At 39.0% G+C, this 20,244-nt stretch overlaps 1 protein-coding gene across 1 annotated transcript in view; it reads left to right on the top strand.

Moving 5' to 3' along the window:
• The window catches only part of LOC118740143 (semaphorin-5B-like), an 86,893-nt gene extending 67,032 nt beyond the window's left edge, over nt 1–19,861 (top strand). Inside the window, exons 4-11 of the mRNA XM_036471636.1 lie at nt 14,123–14,330; nt 14,764–14,940; nt 15,026–15,169; nt 15,241–15,440; nt 15,543–17,365; nt 17,436–17,591; nt 18,452–18,654; nt 18,725–19,861. Coding sequence (XP_036327529.1) covers nt 14,123–14,330; nt 14,764–14,940; nt 15,026–15,169; nt 15,241–15,440; nt 15,543–17,365; nt 17,436–17,591; nt 18,452–18,654; nt 18,725–18,952 — 3,139 coding nt within the window. The 3' untranslated portion in view covers nt 18,953–19,861. The remainder of the gene's footprint in view (nt 1–14,122; nt 14,331–14,763; nt 14,941–15,025; nt 15,170–15,240; nt 15,441–15,542; nt 17,366–17,435; nt 17,592–18,451; nt 18,655–18,724) is intronic.
• Nucleotides 19,862–20,244: the final 383 nt, after the last annotated feature.

Genomic DNA, 20,244 nt, shown 5'->3' with positions numbered 1-20,244 from the left:
TTTCCTGCCGGCTAGCATTTCAATGAAAATGAATTAAATAAATATCTGCACTTTTTCCGAACTAACTATTTTCTTTATTTTCCATTCTGATCCCGTATTGCCGCTGCTTATTCACCTGTTGAGTTAGTTCCATTTTTGATAAGTGTTTAGCAAATATACTTTTGTTTACGTTCCGCTATCAAATGTGTGATAAAAATACTTGCAAATAACTGCAATTAAATTAATAAGAATATATGTGAACACCTTAATTTGTACTCCATACGAGTACATACGAGGACGGGTTGATGAGTCAATTTTTTTATTTTCTTCTTTTTTTTTTAAAAAAATCGGTACCTTCCTTTATCGCGTCATATTTAATTCAGCGTTTTTTTCAATTTTATTTTCTCCATCCAAATAAAAGCTTCCTCAATGTATTTTCCCTTTATCGCCCAGCAATTTCTTCACCTCTGGTAACAGATAATATTCGAACGAGGCTAACAGCCCTATTCGCGTGTTGTCATAGTCGTCAATTGTCACAGTTCAATTGTCATTATCGTGTCCTCACCACACAGGAGCAGCTGCAGTTTTGTAAAGACCACCCCAACTGCAAACGTGTAAAAACTGTATAAAAAACTGTTGTCTCGGAGGTCCCTTAGAAGTCTTCTTCACGGTATAACTTCTTCTGGCTCCACAATAATAGCCGCGTACATAATAATTATTTGGAGCTTCCAAATTGGCCTCTGCATACCTAAATGTGACAATTGATTATAAACATGACAATAGTTATAGCTAGTGGTGGCAAACTATCGATAGTGGAAACAACTACTGTCGTAGTTTCCGCGATGAGGACGAAGTCGAAAGCGTGGAGCATTACTTATGCTGCTGTCCTGCTCTGGCGAGAGCTCACCGACGCTCGTTCCTCCATAATTTTTTTGAATGTCTGGCCGAACTGGATTCAGCCAGCGTCTATGACTTTGTGCGCTTTATCAGAGCTACGAAGTGGTTTCATTACTAGGGTAAGAGGAGGGACATATGGAGTCTCTTGTACGGCACCACAACGGGCCCATGGTGGCCTAAGTGTGCGCCTTTTCCTGTAGGATTAGGGCAGCCGAGTTAACCTAACCTAACTTAAAGCATTCTAATAGCACACCTACAAGTAATTTTCTTAATCACGGGTACTTTGCCTTCAATTACGTTGACTGTTCTTCTCATGACCATTGAGTCGATGATGTGCCTCTCCAGCGCCCTACTGATTGTCTTGACGTTGACGTCCAGCCATTGACTTATCAAACTGTCCTCGTATATTGCCATACATGTGAGTGTTTACTTTTGCTATGTGTATGTATGTTTTTATTACAGTGAATATTCACTATTTGCACAATTGTCGCATTCATGACTACTACGAATATTTGTTGTTGCTTTGCGCCTGTTTAAAGTTTTCGCTTGATTATTTGACAATGGCGTTGTCTGTTGTATATTTTTTTGAAACAACTCCAATAAAAGCATACGAATAAATTGATAAAATCAGGTGATTTCACTAACACTTGCAACTTTATTCCAACATTTTATTAAATCAACAGATAGTCAAGGTCGTTGATAAGACTGTTAGAGGTTGTTAGGTAAAAAACAAGTAAGAAAGTCTAAGTTCGGGCGGAGCCGAACATTAAATACCCGGCGAAAGTATTAAAGATATGTTTTTCACCTTTCCGAAAGCTGCCGCTAGATGGTAAGCCGGGGTGTATCAATTTTGAATAAATTAGCGTCCTTAAGTTTCGAAATATTGAAGTTTCAAACGTTGTATCGTTGTCTTAAAATTACCGTTATATGGGAGGTAGGCGTGGTTGTTGTCCGATTTTGCCCATTTTCAATACCATCCGTCCTACGCCCGCAGTACACGTGCTAAGTTTCGTTAAGATATCTCAATTTTTACTCGAGTTATCGTGTGCACCGACGGACGTGTGCTCTGCTCACTGAGGGCGTGAAGTAACAGCTCATTTAAACAAAACTTATCCTCGCCGATGGATTGGACGATACGGGCCAATCACGTCGCCCGCTCGATCGCCAGACTTGAATCCATTAGATTTTTTCTACTGGGGCTGTCTTAAGGACAAAAATTATTCAAAAACAATTCAAAACGAAGAGCATTTGCGGGAACAAATAAATGGAGCTGCTGCTGAGATATCCCAATTGAGTTTAAGATCTCTAATAGCGCCTTTTCTTAAAATGTGCCGAGCTGTATTAGAGTAGAAGGTCGCCAATTTGAGCATATCAATAAATGAACAATTTTTTTTTCAAACAACTAATGTATATTTAATTTCACGTGAACCCATCCTTCAAAAAAAATATTGATAGATATAGCATGGGCGTAGCCAAATTTTCTTTATATATATATATAAAATAGTACCCTGAAATGCCAGCTTAATAGGGTCGAGCCCCTTCCCCCCCTAAATTTCATTCTGGCTACGCCGATGGATATAGCCCTTGTTATAGACTCTAGTCCGAATTCCGGTAAGTCACATAAAATAATGTCAAGAGCAGGTAATAATGTACCTTTGTACTATTTAGCCTGTCATTGATCGGTAACAAGAGCAATTTAAATTTAAATCTATTAAATACATTCTAGCGTGTCTCAGTCTTTTGCCCACAAAAGCGGCTATAACTTTTTTTTTCTATTCGAAACAGTAAGAGTGGCACCTTTCTGAAATCCTTATTAAATGAGCAATTTTTTTATGTAATGTAATAAAGTTATAGCTCAGTACATTTTTTTTCACCAGAGATAGTCAAAGTTGGGGAAGAAAATATCAAAAAAAAATCCCAAAATAGTCCTAATTTTATGATGGCTCCTTAATATATTTTAACTACATTGCATTTGAGTATGGAGAAGCAACTATCTGGAAGTATTTTACTTAAAAAATTTACTAAGTATAGCCTGGTTTGTAGACGCAGTTAAAGAAAATGCATGAAAAGGCACACTTTTTTCAATTCAAAAAAAATGTAAATATTTCAAAAAAGATGACACTTTTACTTGAAAATTTTTTGTTTATCAGAGAGCTCACCCGCCCCACCTACCTTCCCCTAAAGTTAGGCACGTTACTTCTGGGACACCCTGTATAATGAGCTAGGCATTCATTAAAAAATATTAATTATTAAATAAATAAAAAACGAAATATAGCCAATACCGGTCAAGAAAAAGAGTTTCTATTATTGCCGTCAGTGCAAATTACAAATCCCGAAAGTCCCGGGATTACGTGCCAAAAATGCCGCGATTTTTGTGACCTTAACATTCCTACTACATACACTTACTTTCATCACTCATGTTTATGTCCAAATTGTACACCCGGTTGTCTATTGCAGTCTGTATGTTCACTTGAAGTGTTCCTCGCGCAAGCGCGCTTGATTACGTAGTACAAATTTCTTACACCTCTAATGGCGGCCTTGCTACCGTTTACATATTGAAACTGGCTACCCACAGCAACGACGTATAAAGGGCTGAAAGCGAAGGTTTTACAGCGATAACTCACTTTTTTGTTGATTTTCATCGACAGTTGACAGCTTTCTACTTTACCACAGTCGCGATCCAAGAAACCACAAAGCGACTAAGCAATCGCATGGTTGATCGCTTGATCGGCGGACAGTGAAATACATTTGTCATATACATACATACAAACATATGTATCTACGTACATATATTATGTAATCGTAATATACTTTTTGCTAGTAGATATCAACATGAAAAGAGCGAGAAATGTATTTGATGGCTGCACTATCAGTGGGTTGCAACGCCTCTGCTTGTTTACCACAAGAACTACAAAAGCATAGGTAAGCGAAGCAACAGTCAAGCACAGCGGTGACCACAATCTTTTAAATTTTAGCTTGGTTGTTGTTACATGTATGTATGTAGTACATATGCAACATACAGGCAGACGTTGGTGTAATGTACCTGTTTGCCTTGCAGTTGAATGACCGTCTTATGCCATAAACACACAATCAGACATACATATGTACGAGTAGATACAAATTTGAGAAAAAAACGACAAAATGAAAATTACGTTGACCGGTTGCTTGTAGCTCGCACTGCATACCTGCATTCATACATACATACATATGTACATATGTTGCATACCACACTCAGCATAGCTCACATTGTATCCGCATATGAAATTCACTTGCTTTTACTTACTTACTATGGAGTAATCATGCGTTTTCTTTACTGATTTTCTTTAGTTTTGCACTGCTCTCCATCTTTCACCTGCATGCACTCGCTCACTGTCAGTCATTACAATTTCACATTTTTATTATTGCTCAGTGAGTTTGCAATGTGATTGTGATACGCTATGAGTTGCTTTCAAATGTTGCTCGGCTGTTTTAGTTCAGTATGTGCTGAACTTGACAGCTATGGTAAGTTGCAACTTGCAATAGGCGTTGGCAGCATCAGAGAAACAGTTAGAGTCGCCATATAGCATTTGGTATGCGGTCGCTGCAAGCATTCTATTCCGGCTATGGAATCATAATTTTTGCACTTAAATTTTACTCTAAATTGCTTACGCTGATGATCGCTGATGGATCTCGACTGCCAATGGAATACATGGAATGGAATTACATACTTTCTGTGTGGCAACTAAATAGTTCATATGCTATACTAGAAAACTTTTCAAAAACGCACTATCTCAGAATTTGATTGAAAAACACCATACCTCAGAATTCGGTTCAAAAACGCACTATCTCAGCTTTCGATTCAAAAAAGCCCTATCTCAGCAAATTTACGCGTTTTTGAAACGAATTCTAAGATAGGATGTTCTTCAACCAAATTCTGAGGTAGGGTGTTTCTCAATAAAATTCTGAAACAGGGCGTTCTTCAATTGAATTATGAAGTAGGGCGTTCTTGAACAGTTTTCTGAGAAAGGGCGTTTCCGAACTGGCTGCCGAGATAGGTCGGTCTTCCACGCAGGTGACGATATATAGAAATTTATAATTTGGTATAATTTTTATTTCAATTTTTATTTATTTTTTAAGCTTTTTAAAAGTGTTATCATTGAAGTATCGTTTTATGAAAGTTTTTTTTTGCATCCATGAAATTTTATATCGTTTCATTGTGCTCAGGTTTGTTAAGCGAATAATCTCTCTATGTGCCAACGTCGCACACGAAATTTCGTTGACCAAGTGCGTAGATATTATTCAATTGTTAATTGTACCCGGTTGAGTTGAGTTGGGGACTAATTGATCTCTAATTAGACTCGTAAGAGATGAGCCGGAAACAAATTCATCTTCAATAATACCCGTTTGAGATTATCTACGACTAACTAATGCCCAACTGTACCTGATTGAGACTAGTCTCGGAATACTCTCTTTAGAGATTAGTCGCACAATTTTTTTCAGGGACATGTTTTAACTAAATTTTTTGATTATGGGGGAAAAAACGCAACTTTTGTTTGAAACCTTTTTCTCGAAAGCGCCCTTTTCAAACTCTAAATGACCTTCGAGCTTCAACGCGTCGTGGACTTCGGAAATGGGTGAAAATGTTTTAATTAGAAAACGAAAAAATGTGAATTACCAAGTCAGGGTTGCTCTATCTTTTGCCCATATTACCCGACTTCCGGTTTGAATTGGAAGTGAGTTAAACAGAAATTAAGTCCTTTGTTTTGACCGGAAGACCATTCCAAAGAAAAGGTACAGACAAAACTAATGTGTCTTTATGCGCAGAATCAGATTCTGTGGTAAAACATGTATATCCCACTTTAAAAAATGGACTTCTGGTCAGTTCAGGCCAGTTCCGGTCGAAGCCACCAAAAGATAGGGCAGCCCCGATTTGGTAGGTAATATTATTGCGTTTTTTAATAAAAAAAACATTTTTCTCCATTTTAGAGGGAATGGACGGGTGGTCTAGGATAGCCTGTATAGTTAGGGATAATTTGGTTTGGTATAATAGCGTTGGATCGTCAGTCTAATGCGCAAAATATATATGAGGTGGGTTTTTCCGAAGGCTGAGGTATGCTCAGCCTCTCCAAAGTCCAGCGAAGGTCCCACTAACCCCCACCAAACAAAACACAATGAGTTGTGTATTATTATCTATAATACCGGCGACTGCGACGGCAGCCTGCAGTTACTATGCAGTTGTGGTCGCGGTCTCAGTGGTGAAGTTTGCAGTGGCCCATATAATGATGAGGGCGGCAGCGACCTCTCGCAGTGGTGTTGTATGCGGCCCTGATTGCTACGAGGGCGAATGCGGCCCTTTTTAACTACGACGGTGACAGCGGTCCTGGACGGCGATGGTTGATGTTCGCGGTAGCGATTACCGTACTCTTGACGGGTAGTAGCGGCGGCCTGGGGCGACGGTAATTACGGCGGCCCCAGTGATGAAGACAGTAGTAGCAGGCCCTGATGGTGGTGACGGTGACCGCGGCCCTTGTTGGCGATAGTTAGCGTTCGCAGTCCTCGGTGATGATGGCGGGCGGCCCACGGTTGTAGGTTCGGCCTTGGGGGCGGCAGTGGTTATAGCGGCCCGGTGATGAGAGCGGCGGTACGGGCCCTAGCGGTGATGATTATTGCGGCGGCCCTGGATGACAGTGAGTACAAATAGAAATGTCGGCCTTGGGGCGGCAGTAGTAGTAGCGGCCTCGGTGATAAGAGCAGCGGTCCGGGCCCTAGCGGTGATGATGATGGCAGCGGCGGCCCTGAATGGCAGCGAGTGCGATTAGCGGTCCTCGGTAGCGATGTCGGCCTTAGAGCGGCAGCGGGGTTGGCGGTCCAGATTGCTGACCTACGGACAACTGATCATTAGTGCGGTCCCCCAGGGCGTCGAAAGGTTGCCCAGTCCCCCCCGTATGTATTCGTGACCGCTAGGTACTGCAGGGGGCGGTTCGCCCCCTTCAACGCCCGCTAGCCGCGCGGTATCGTAAGCAGGCAGGGGTGCTCGGAATTGGGCAAGCCCAAACGGGTCACGCCCCCTGTCTGCTTGAGACCGTGTCCAAAAATGGGTCTAGCCCATAATAGGCCCGAAGCCCCGGCTACGCTCCGTGCTTACCTACGGACGACTGATGCAGGTTGAATGCATGTTAGCAGCTTTAGCTCCGGCTTTGTATGAGCCGTTTGAGAAGTGAATGGGCTTATTCCACATTTTGGGTTTTGCGTAACGAATTTCTTACGCAACGAAGGAATACAAACGCTTTTACAGATTTTGATGGATTCTGAATTTGTTACGAACATAACAAAATGTTTCAAATGTCATAATATATTGATTCTGCATACCTCAAAGAATCTATATCAAAGAACATATGTTTTTTATTTTAAACTTTTAAATAACATTGGTCTTTGGCCACTTTTTCAGTCTTCTGGCCCACTGTGCAACATTAGAAGTTTGATTCACCAAAACAACCTGGTAATTGGTGAAATTTAATAATAACTTTCAAGAACAATGCAATAAGAAGAATTAGAATAGATACCCAATTCGTGTTTATTTGTGGAGATACTGGTTAGGTAGCTGTGCGACTGATAATATACATATATCTAATATTTGAAATACAGACTTGCAAGTTAACGTAAGATTTGCTTGTAAGGTTATTAATAACGCTAAATTGCTAGCTAAGAGTGTAAAGTGGCTAAGTCCGCTTTTTATGAAAACTCATATGTTGATAGAGAAAGCAAGAGAAATTAACAAATCATCGTTTCGAAAAGGATTAAGGTACTTGCTTTATCTTTTTCCGTATATATTCAATTAGAGGCAAATATGCTAATTCCAAAAGATGGAACGAAAATTCAATAGGACCAAAATAATACGGAATATTATTTAATAAAGATCGATACTGTTTCGCATGGAGGTTTGTTTTGTTTTAAACACGCGAAATGTGGTTTTAAAAGTTTTGCTAAATACTTGAAGAAAAAGGTTATGCGATTTTTTTTTCTCTCCTGTCAAATTTGTTAAAATAAACTTAGCAACTTTTTTGTCTAATTCATGAGTAACTAATTTAGAGTTTTTTCTTTCACTAATAATCTTAGGGCAATTTTCACCATCTCTGGTTAACACTAATCCCCAGTTAAGCATCGTTACCGACGTTTTCGACACAATGTTACATAGTTACATGGAGTCAGTGACGTCGGCAACGATGTTTAACTGGGGATAAGTGTTAACCAGAGATGGTAAAAACGGCCCTTCATTTATTACAACAATCATGTTTGAAATACCTGATTCGTGGTTTATATGTTCATAATTAGGGCAATAGATAATAAATTGGTAAAAAAAATGAACTGATAAATAAAATGTAGCCACCACTCAACGATCGAGTGAGCGCTCAAAAGGTGATCGATTTAAATTGTCAAAATGTCCGGGGATGTGGATTGGTTTGCGCGTGCGCCACATGCCGACAAGTACAACTGGTACAACAATGAAATTAACTATTGCAGCAATTGATATAGCAAAAAGGTGAAACTAAAAGTTTTTTTACCAAAAACAGTAACAATAAAGCTTCCATGGAAGTAGTCAAGCATTCAGCAGTGGACATAATCGACGTTGTAGCCAAGCCGTAGCAGTGACGGCGCTAGCGGTGGTGGTGACAGAAACAAAAAAGTGACTTATAAATAAAATCAAAATGTGTGTGATAATTAGAAAAAAGTCGTTAACTGAGTATGAGAAAAAAATGAATAAATTCCAATACCAAATAATAAATATGTATGTATGTAGCTATGCACATACATACATACGTATGTAAACACGTATGTAAGTTCTTTTGTATATAAAGAGTTATAGGCAGCAACATAAAACAATAATAACGACATTAAGCTGAAGCTTAGCGCTCTGTATTGGCGGCATATCAAAGCGCTGGTGGTTTGCTGGCGCATAGCGACCCCATCGTGCAACAGAAACATGTTGTTCACTTGTTATCGTTTTTGTTGCAGCGGCAGCATTGTTTTACTTGCTGCATTTTAATTGTTGTTGCAACGAAAAATTTTAAGCGCATTGTAGTTTTATTTCGATTTAATATTGTTGTTACTAAGTTGTGTTTTTTTTTTATTATCATAAATGCATACATATGTATGTATAACGCAAACTAATATTTTATCTTTTCTCATTTTTTTAAATTATTTTATTTCTTCTACATACGCGCACTTGCTTTTGCTGTTATTATTGTAAGCAACTCCAGTATATGTAGTTGATGGGCTGATCCAATTAGTTAGCTTTGGGTATGATAATAGCCGCTGGTGAGGCGTACGGAGCAGTAATTATCTGTAGACACCAACAACATATTTAAACGATACATATATGTGTTAATGCTATAGTTTTTTTTTTGCAGCAATAAGAGTGCTTATAATTTTCTAAATTACTAGCTTTTTCCCGCAGTTCCGCCTGCGTGGAATTCGGCTTACGTTTATGTAACAAAAATATACAAATTATATCACCAAAAATACTAAATTTTAAAAGTTGCTTATATCCTCTATGTTCCAGAACATGGCCAATGTGTCTCAATTCAACTAATTTGGCCATTTCAGTATGAAAAATCTAACATTTATTCGAATTGTTTTTAATGGTGACAATTCTTTTAAAAAATGTGTCTGAATAAAATTATATACCAAAATTTTTTGGTCTCATTTCATATTTCATTTAGCTTATGCAGAACAAATAGATTGAAATTTGTGAAAGGTGCAAACTCTTTACTTTAAAGACGAAATGTTTATTTAAATTCACACTTCTTTCGTTTGGCATTTATCTTATAATATTTCATTAAATTGAATTTAAAGTTCAAACAGGTAATCGTCTTCAATATAAAGCTGTTTTGAACATATTTGGTTCTGCATCCGTATTGTTATATTTCCCTAAAGTACCTGATCTAATCAGAATTTTACAGGTGACAACCCTATTTGAAAAATATTTCCGAAAAAAGGTTTCTCATAACTTTTTAGAATGACGTGGAATACCTGATTTAGCTTATTATAAAATAGGCTTTAAATTTTAAACAAATGTTAACCCTTTAAAAAATATTTCGAAAATAAATATTTCGTAAACCTCATTCGTTGGGCACCCATATTGCAATAACAATGTATTACTCTTTAATAAAATTTAATTAAAATTTTAAATAGGTGGCATTGCTCTTCAAAATGTTTTCGCAATAAAGCTTCTTTATTTTTTTGTCCTTTCGCATTCATATTGTGAAATGTTTTTGAGCTTATAATTTGAAATAGAATTTTACTGTTCAAGCAAATGGCAACCCCCTCAAAAATATATAATAATAATACATTTGTAGCGTGCGCCTTGATGTTGTCACACAAATGATTCCAGATTATAAGCTATCTCACAAATTTTCACATTTATAACATTTGTAAAATTTCGTTTGACTTGTCATTTAAATTAATCTTCTTCAGTTCGTGGAAAGCCTCGTAAACAAACAAACTTTCGAAGAGATACAGCTTTCGTAAAGCCTCTCTCCCTTTATAACCATTTTAAAATATTTCGCTTAAAACTATATTCATAAATTACTTTGTTGGGATCAAATTACTTCACATAATTCTAATAAATTCACATTTTCTTTCATAATTTCTATAGATGTGATTAGCATGTGTACGTATGAGTGTGTGGTTTGTACTTGATTTCAAAAAACAAATGGTTGCATACCTTTAGGCATTTTTTCAAATTTACTCATCGGTGGGTGCTAAAAAAAAATGAAATTTTTTTTCTTTTTTTGGTTCTGGATTTATGATAGATTATCTCATTTATATTTAATTTATTGGCAGATTTTACAAATCGAAGTTACTTGATTTCAGCATGATTTGCTTATAAATTACAAATGAGCCGTAAATCACGATAATGTGAATATGCTTTAACTATTAACTTATTAAAAATTGCTTTTAACAATTGAAGCTCATAGTTCAAAGATTTGTTTATTAAACTATATGAAGCTATGCTAAATAAATGCGCAAAATTTGGGCAATATGAGCCTCTTACTTGGATATCTGTAGAGGATGGAAGTTACTCATACGCCACCGCCTCTAAATTACACTATGTGACAATTACAGTTACATATGTCAAACCGAAAAATTGCATATTCAGAACTTTCACATGTCCAATTCTGTAACACCTTTGCTGTTAACCCGATACGCTAGCTTTATATGTAAATATGCATTGGTGTAAGACCTGTGAATTAATGAGAATATCTTTTATAATCATATTTTGATGCCCTTTAAATATGTCCTGCAAATTGGGTTCGAATATTATTACTTCTAAATTTTCTATGTTTATTCCTTATTATTCTGTATATTTTCACGTTATTGCATTCACATGCCTATTCGACTTCTGCTTCAAAGTTGACTTGTGTATTTGCCGCGCACCTTGCAAACCACAATTGTCACTCATGATATTTTATCGCCTGTTAACGACATATGCAAAACATGCTGCTACAACGGTTCAGGCGCATGCGCAAAAGCCAACTAACCGCAGAAAACTCATAGAAATTTGACTCAATTGCAAAGTGCATTGCCTATAAATTGCAACTTGCATATGCAAAACCCAATACTACAACAACAGCCGCCTATAGAAACAAAAACAACTACAGTCTTATACAAATCCAACAAGAGTATATGTATCTATGTAGTTTAAAAGCATTCAATCCGACTTCTAGACGCCAGCAATACATTTCAGGCTTCAAATTCGACTTATTTTTTCGTGATTTGAAGTGCTCCGCTCTTTGGCCGCCACGTGTGGGCGGTTGCCTAGCGCCTTGATGGCGACGTTCTTTTACTACCGCTGCTGCGAAATACCAGCACTGCTGCTGTAGCTGCAAACGGTTTTTGTTGCGCAAGCAGTTTGATAGTTTGCCCAAAGCTGCTGCTATTTGGCTGCGTTTTCCGCTGCCACTTCAGCCCCAGCATTTCAAGCAACCGCGTGCCAAGTGGGGAACCGCCATTTGTTGTACGATTCACTACCGCCGCGAGCGTTATTTGTTGGCTGCCTGACCGTCGTCGATTTGGCCGATTTGATGGCGTTTGCAGGCAGCTTAACAAGCAACAAAGCAGCTGTTGATGGCATTGTTGTCGTCGCTGTTCATGCATTGCAGGGTGCAAGCGTGTGCGCACTCTCACGCATAAATTTTGCATTCGCATTCGCAATTAAACGGCAGCAGCCAGCACCGACTTACCGACAGACTTGGATGGGGACGGTGGAGCAGGTGCAGAAAGTCAGGCTGCATGTTGGTCAAGTAGTTAGTGTAGAAGTCAGTTAGACAGACTGTCAGTCAGTATGTCGGCAATTGCTGTTTGCAGTGCCGAAAACTTGTTCGGTTCGGTTTTTTTCTCATTTGGCAATTTGCATATTTTCGTAACCGTATTTATTTATTTTTCATCGAAAAACTACTTAATTTTGGGTTATTAAAAATGTGTGGCACAAACTAAAAGTGAGGCAGTTGGTTGTTGAATATTTTCATAATCGTTCTGGCAAGTAATTTTTTTTTCTTTTTTTCGGCATATTTCGCCGACTGAGATAGTGGTGGCGCGCGACACACTTGTTGACGCCTGCGCAAATACATTTCTCAGGTGTATGTACATAGTTTTGCTGATTTAAATTTTGGGTTAAGAGCTGCTGACTTGCCGTTAAATGTTTTTAAGCCTTTGTAGTTTATCACTTAATACATTTTCTACGCGCCCTCCTCTGGGTATGTAAATTTGAAACAAAAGGATTAGTTTGTTTAAGCTTTTCACCTACATCGTAGATATGGACGCCATGCTCGCAAGCGTTTGAAACTTGCATTTGACTTGGTTTGTTCCACCCACCTTCATGCCAAACGAACTGCGTAACGCTAAGAGTTATGGCATTGAAATTTTAAATGCTAAAAATATTTGAGTGTAACCTTGATGGCGTTAATATAAGTTGAAATGTGTTAATTTTATTTAAACTACGCTTAAATTGTAATTTGTAATTGCATTTGATTCAAAACGAGCCTACACATTTCGTGTGTTGTGAACAATAGTTTAGAGATTGTATGAGGTAGAAAGATAATAAAAAGGGAAGCTGCTGTCAGCTGCAAGGTTTCAGGGGACAGGAGAATAAAAAAAGATTCTGAAAAATAAAACGTGTATACGCTATGTTGCCACACTTACAGTTTCAACTGCAAATTACAGTGTTCGACGAAGAATGCGTCTTACGTTTCGATATGGAGGCTATGCTCAAATGTTGCAGTTGTAATTTTTGGAGCTTCACATAGTCTATATTGCACGAGAACTAATGACGCGAGTTTAAAGAAAAGTGTGGCGTTTCAAAGATAAAATCCCGAACGAAAAATGACACTGAAGATGGCATGAAAATGGAAGGGATGACGGAAATTCGTTCCAAAATAAATTATAAAATCCCAAACCTATCGACAGACTCATTTTCGTAAGTAACCAATTCGGTTTCTGTTGCAAAAACAACGATAAATATTGAGCCTTTAAAGTGCTCTAATAAGCTTTAGGGCCCCTTGAACATAAAACGAACTGAAGGAGCTTTACAAGGAGATCAATATTATTTTTCACTCTACTGAAGAGTATTGTCTGGACTACTCATAGGAGACCTGCCCAACACATCAACTAATAGCCTGACAATGACCGTTTTCATTTTGAGTTTGCAGCGCTTGTCTTGCCGAGCAGCTCAGACAATCAAGACATTCAAAATAGACGTCAAATATATTGTCTTGACGTAGGTAAAAAAAAAACCACTGGAGTAATATACTTTCAATTCGAAGCCTATGAGTAGACAGCACTAAAGTAAAGCTTATTTCTTAGGGAAAACTGCACACAGCAACGTAGATTTGAACCGACCATGCTGTTTGTTGTTTGATGTCAGTAACGTATTCGCAAGTGTTCTACTTTCCCACAAGCATGGCATATGTTTGCGCTCGTTTATAAACTTGTCCACTCCACACCTGATTAAAATTAAAATAAGTAAAATTAAAAGTGCCCAAAAGCGTTCACAACCACTCTTAAAACGCATAAATCCCTCAAGCATTTATATAAGCAATAAATTTTCTTAAATTGTATGTATGTATGTACATATACATATATTTCGTTTGTAATATATGTATGTATGTATATTTTTTTTTATTTAGCAAACATGCACTTTTTTAACCATTCGCATGAAATCCAAAAATAACCAATTATTTTCGTCTTTTTTATTGTCACACTCACACAGCGACTCAATTTATCGCATGTCCTTCGATTTGGAGCCACTGGAACGTGCCATTTGGGCTGCACCGCCCGAACAGATCGGCATTTGTCAGGTAAAAGGCCAGTCGGAGCGTTTGTGTCGCAACTATGTGCGCGTACTGCAGAGCTATGGTGAGAATCAGTTGTACGCGTGTGGGACGAACGCCTTTCAGCCGCAATGTTCATGGCGCCAGGTTGGTACACAGACACATGTCTTAAGAAAAACGAAAAATTAAAAAAAAAAAATAACTAAACACAAACTAACTACAATCAATGCAACCAGTCATCAAGCGTTGGCATAGGTCCACCAAAAAAAAAAAAAATGAAAACAAATCGAAACAGCAAATAAAATGAACAGCTAGTGCAATAAACATTAGCAGCAAATATTAGCAAGTTGCAAGTTGCATGTAAGCTGGTGGGATTATTAGCTGTTTCGTTTGTTGCAACAAGTCAACTGTCGATTGGTTGTTTCGTTGCTCGCCTGTGCTTGATTGTTAGTGGTTTGCTGGATTAGCTGTATTTGCTTAATTCGCTAGGCAATCAATAATTCATTGCATTTCGCAATCTCTTTTCTTGTATTGACTTTTTTCACGCTTCATTACCAATGCTTTGTTTGTGCTTGTACAGATGGAGAACCTTACTATTGTGGCCTATGATAATGGTGTGGGAAAGTGTCCCTTCAATCCGCATTCAAGCATAACGAGTCTAATGTCCAGCACTGATAAGATGTTTGTGGGCACAGCGACCGACTTCTCAGGTGGCGATGCGGCGATTTTGCGCACCGAGGTGCAGCCAAAGAAAATCGTAAGTTGTCGGAGATGTTGCCGCCACGCTCTGATGAATGCATAATAATATTTTGATTTTTTTTTTGTATCTTGCTTTCAATCAGTTTGGCTATCGACATATTGTACGTACTCAGCAATACAACAACAACTGGTTGAATAATCCGCATTTCGTGGGCAGCTTCGAGGCTGGCAATTTCGTTTATTTCCTATTCCGTGAGCCGGCTGTGGAGTATAGCAATTGGGGCAAGGTTGGTTCTGATAGAAATTGGAATTCATAAGTCCTAATTATATTTAAAAAACCACACTTCCTTACTTACAGATCATCTATTCGCGCATTGTGCGGGTTTGCAAAAATGACGTTGGTGGCGACCACATTTTGAAAAACAGTTGGACTTCGTTCGTTAAGGCGCGCCTGAATTGCTCACTACCCGGCGAGTATCCGTTTTATTTCGATGAGATACAAGGCATGACCTATTCGGCGGATGAGGATGTTCTCTATGCGACTTTTACTACACCAGAGTAAGTAGGCTCATGCTGTTTTGAATTAACCCAAATTTATCGAAAAATATCTTGGTAACTCTCTCTCTCTCTCTCTCTCTCCCTCTCATTCGTTTCTCACAGAAATAGCATTCACGGTTCAGCGATATGTTCATACAATCTCTCGGCAATAAATGCCGCATTCGATGGCCCGTTCCGCTACCAAGACTCTGCCGATTCCGACTGGCGCATTGTAGATATGCCTCATCGTAGCCAGTTCCAATGCGAAACACCCTCCCCAGATATGCGCTACAAGCGTCTACTCGAGTCATCTAAATTCCAACTTATGGCCCAAGCCGTACAACCAATGACCGAGCAACCTCTATACTACTCCAAACTGGAACGTTTCCATCATATAGCTTTGGATACATTACAAACAAAAACCGAAAAGGTCCATGTCTTGTTCGTGTCCACCGATGACAAGCGCATCAAGAAACTTTCCGTCAAACATCAGATAGAAGAGCGTCGAGCGCAAACGTGCTTAGTTGAGGTGTGGCAGTCGGCGGAGTATAGTGGCGCTGATGGTGAAATTTTAAAAATGGAGTACCTCAAGGTAACTGAGTCGCTGTATCTCGGCACTGAGCAGTCACTAGTGCGTATACCGGCGCAGCGTTGTAGTCGGCATGTATCGCAGAGCAGTTGCTTGAACGCTATGGATCCATATTGCGGTTGGAATGAGCTGATCGAGCGTTGCACGCCCCAAGAATTGGTGCTGCAATTAAATAAATTCTGGCTACAACCCGACACCTTACAGTGTCCCATCTTGAATGCACCCATCGATGGCGCCTGGTCCACCTGGTCGGAGTGGTATAAATGCAAGAAACATGGCGATGATGATGGCAACTGCATGTGCCGCACACGTGAATGCAACAATCCGCAACCGCAAAATGGCGGACGCTCTTGCGATGGTATAACTACGGAAGTGACGAACTGCACCGTACATGGTGATTGGACAAACTGGTCGGAGTGGTCTGCATGTTCGCAGTCCTGTGGCATTGCGGTGAAGACGCGCCGGCGCACGTGTGGCAATCCGAAGCCAGCGCATGGCGGTCGTACTTGTGTAGGGGACGATCATCAAGAGATGTACTGTCGTCATTTGCCACCTTGCCCCACGCCCAAATTGCAAGCAATCGATGGTGGTTGGGGTCCCTGGGGAGTGTGGAGCGAATGCAGCGCGAATTGTGGCGGCGGTTTTCGCATACGTCGCCGTGAATGTAACGATCCGGCGCCACAGAACGACGGCCAGGAATGTCCTGGCTGTGCCATCGACTACGAAGTATGTAATGTGCACGCCTGTCCCGAAGTGAAGAAACTGAGCTCCTGGACGCCCTGGTTGGTAGACTACAATGACAGCCATAAGAGCGCCGAAGCAAGTGGCACGTACGTTGAGCGTCGATTTAGATATGCCTGCCGTGGCAGCACAACTGACTTGAATAGTTTGCGTTTAACATTGGCGAAGGAAGAAACGCGTACATGCCACGCGGATGGCAGTTGCCAGCGACACCACGAAGTGTACGGCGGCTCGACAGCAGCAGTTGCCATACCAGCAGTGTCGGAGGAACGTGAAGAGCATGGCGAATGGGGTCCGTGTAGTGCCAGTTGCGGCGGGGGCATGCAATATCGGCTACATGATGCCGGCAGTGGTGGCAAGCATCGGGGACGCCATGCCACACAGGCACGTGTGTGTAATATACAACCTTGCGAAGAATCTTCAGTGCTACCGGCGGCGAATCTAAATGAGGTAGTCCTAGCGCACGAGTGGAGTTGTTGGACGGATTGGTCACCATGTTCGGTGACATGCGGTATGGGCATAAAGCGCCGTACGAGGCGTTGCTTAGGTGGACACGATAAGTTGTGCAATGGCAGGGCGATTGAGGAGGAGAAATGCGCTATGGCGCCGTGTACTGGTGAGTGAAGCAAATTAAGAGGTTTTTCTTCACATGTAATGTGAATAAATTTTTTTTTTTTAACTTGCAGATTTCGTGGGTTGGAGCACATGGAGCGCTTGGTCGGAATGTACTAGCGATGGCATACGCATTCGACACCGCAAGTGCATGGTCGATGTGCCCTCAGCGAACGAGTGTCGTGGTGCCGAATTCGAGAAGACTGCTTGTGTGCCGAACGAATATGAAGGTGAGTTTAAGGACATCGACAATGTTCGCCAATACATTTCATGAGCATGAAATGGTATTATAACTTTAGTCTGATGTTTGTAAGTACCAGAATAAGTAGAGATAGACCCACTAAAATGTATACTTATTTGACCAGAACGTCGAGCTGAGTCGATTTAGCCATGTCCGTCTGTGCGTCTGTATGCAATCTAGTCTCTCAGTTTTCGAGATATCCGGATGAAATTTGATAAGTGGGTGCATTTTTAAAATGTGAACCAGAAAAATCGGACCACTATAACAAATAGCTCCCATACAACTGATTGTTCAGATATGACATTTTTCGTTATAACTCCTCCACTTAAGCAGCTAGGAACATGAAATTTCGCACTATTTCCACCCATTACAAGCAAAATACTTACAGTGAACCATGAAAAGAAGTAGCATTATTATGGAATTTTGGAAAATGGGCGTAATACCGCCTACATTTAACTACATAAGTTTATCGAAGATGTTTGAAATAGGGATGCACCCCTGCTTACCATGTAACGGGAGTTTTCGGAAAGGTGAAAAAACTCGAACGTTCGGCTACTCCCGAATTTAGACTTTTTTTATTTGTTTAGATATGATTTTTTATACATATGCAACGTACTTAACTCCTCTATCTATGTATGCTGTGGATATAAAAATTTCGTTTAGCTCTCGAACGACTTATTTTAAATGCAGTAATATTTTGAAGTGAAATTTTCTGATGTTCATGAAAGGTATGAGGCCCTCGGCATAGCCGAAGACAGCACTGCTCTTACTTGTTTGAAGTAAATTACTGTTAGAAATACATACATATCTACATATCTTACTTAATTTAGTAAAATTTTTCGCTTTCAGCCGCTCGCCTATCTTCCACCACTTCTTGGCCCTGGATCATACTGCTAGTATCTATAGTCTACGTCATCACCATTATCGGAACATTCTATCTGACCAAACGATTCATGAAGCCTGTCGACTTAGTATTGAATAAGAACAACACGCCTGTTGCGCCCAGCTACGATTCGTATGCCAATCAGTATTCCAGTCTGCCGACAAAGGACGTGAGTTTTCATATTTACTCCCACAATCCATTTGTTGCTTTCTAAATATCCGCAGTCTTTAAATTTACAGATCTATGAGGTGCGTCCGAAAGTAAAGCGACAATCAAGTTTCAACATGTGCTCACCATCGCCATCGAAAAGCTGTAATACTGGTACGCTGACTCGAAACAACATGGCACACAATCATACACCTAAGGTGTTGGCAAAGACTTACAATGACTGCGAGACGGGTACACTGAAAAGGAATTCACATCAGCTGAACAATTACCGGTCGAATATTGACGACGAGAAGTTCTAGTGGTACGAAGCCAATACAGGAAGGCATCACAATGGCTTAGCGTTGGGAAGAAGACTTTAGGAGTCATCTAAAATCATTGACTTATAGCGCTTAGGACGTTAAAACTTCCCGGCTGAATAGTAGTGCCTTTTATAGACTAAGTAAATTCGTCGTACCTTTGGTCGCTCAAATGTGCTCTTCGCTGCTTGGCAGCTTGTTAAGATGTGTCTTTAACTAGTTAGGTAACCACTTTACTTTTTAAGAACATGTGAGACTCTGGAATATTCTATAGTATCATTTTGTGTGCCATTAGAGCGCTAAGTCTGCCACAAAACAAACAATCAAACAAAAAAATAATTACAAGAAATATGTAGAAATAGAGATCATATTCAGCTCGAATATGTTTTTCGAAATGTTGATCTACACTAAAATAAGATTTTTGTTTGCAAATGTTGTTAGAAGCGCTTTGCTAAGAGAAATTTTGTGCAGTGAAGTGCATTTAGTTGTAAGCCGGAAATGACTCATATTGAGTATAGATTTTGAATTAGTATAGAATTATGTATTTTTATATGCATACATATGTATATTTACAAATTAGTAAATAAGTTAGCTAAATTAAGTTGTAAATACAATACAATAGCAAACTGAAATGTAAAAAATTAATTTTAGCTGCCATCTTTGCTTAACATTACACAACAAGTTCTTAATTTTTCTTAGTTTTATTTATTTTTATTTGAAGTTGCCTATGTATGTATATTTTTTTGTGTAATTCCTATTTGTTGACAAACATATTTTCCAAAAAATTAACTGCAATGATAAAATTTCGCTCAGGTATGGCGAACTCTATCCTTTCTGGAATGAAATAAAAGTAAATGACCCCAAATTAAGGATTTTTTTATTTTTCTGTTCTTATTTTTTGTTTTTTTTTTTAAATTATCTGTTGAGTTAAAACATTTTTAATATGTACCTATTTAATTTTTCTCATAACGTTTAATTATTTTTCTATATTAATTCACGGAAACATTTTTTATTTTTTTGTTATAATAAGTGAAACTAGGGGCCTAAATAATAAAACTACGTCTTTAGTTTTTCTCTCTGACGTAAAGATTTTTCTTAAAAGGACATCGAAATTTTAAAGATATTAAAAAAAGTTAAATCAAAAATTAAAATTTATTAAAAAAAACTCTGTAAATGTAGAATAACAATATTGGATCATATAAAAACGAAAAATCTGTAGAATTAAAAAAATTTAAATTTTTTGTCCATAAGGACGAGTAGGCGCAGGAAACGTCCTTATCAAATCTTATCCTTGA

Source organism: Rhagoletis pomonella, unplaced genomic scaffold (genome assembly GCF_013731165.1).
Source record: "Rhagoletis pomonella isolate Grant_MI unplaced genomic scaffold, Rhpom_1.0 Rhpom_scaffold_00005, whole genome shotgun sequence".
Taxonomy (NCBI): Eukaryota; Metazoa; Arthropoda; class Insecta; order Diptera; family Tephritidae; genus Rhagoletis; species Rhagoletis pomonella.
The sequence above is the reverse complement of the archived record's forward strand: the minus strand, read 5'-3'. Positions and strand labels throughout refer to the sequence as shown.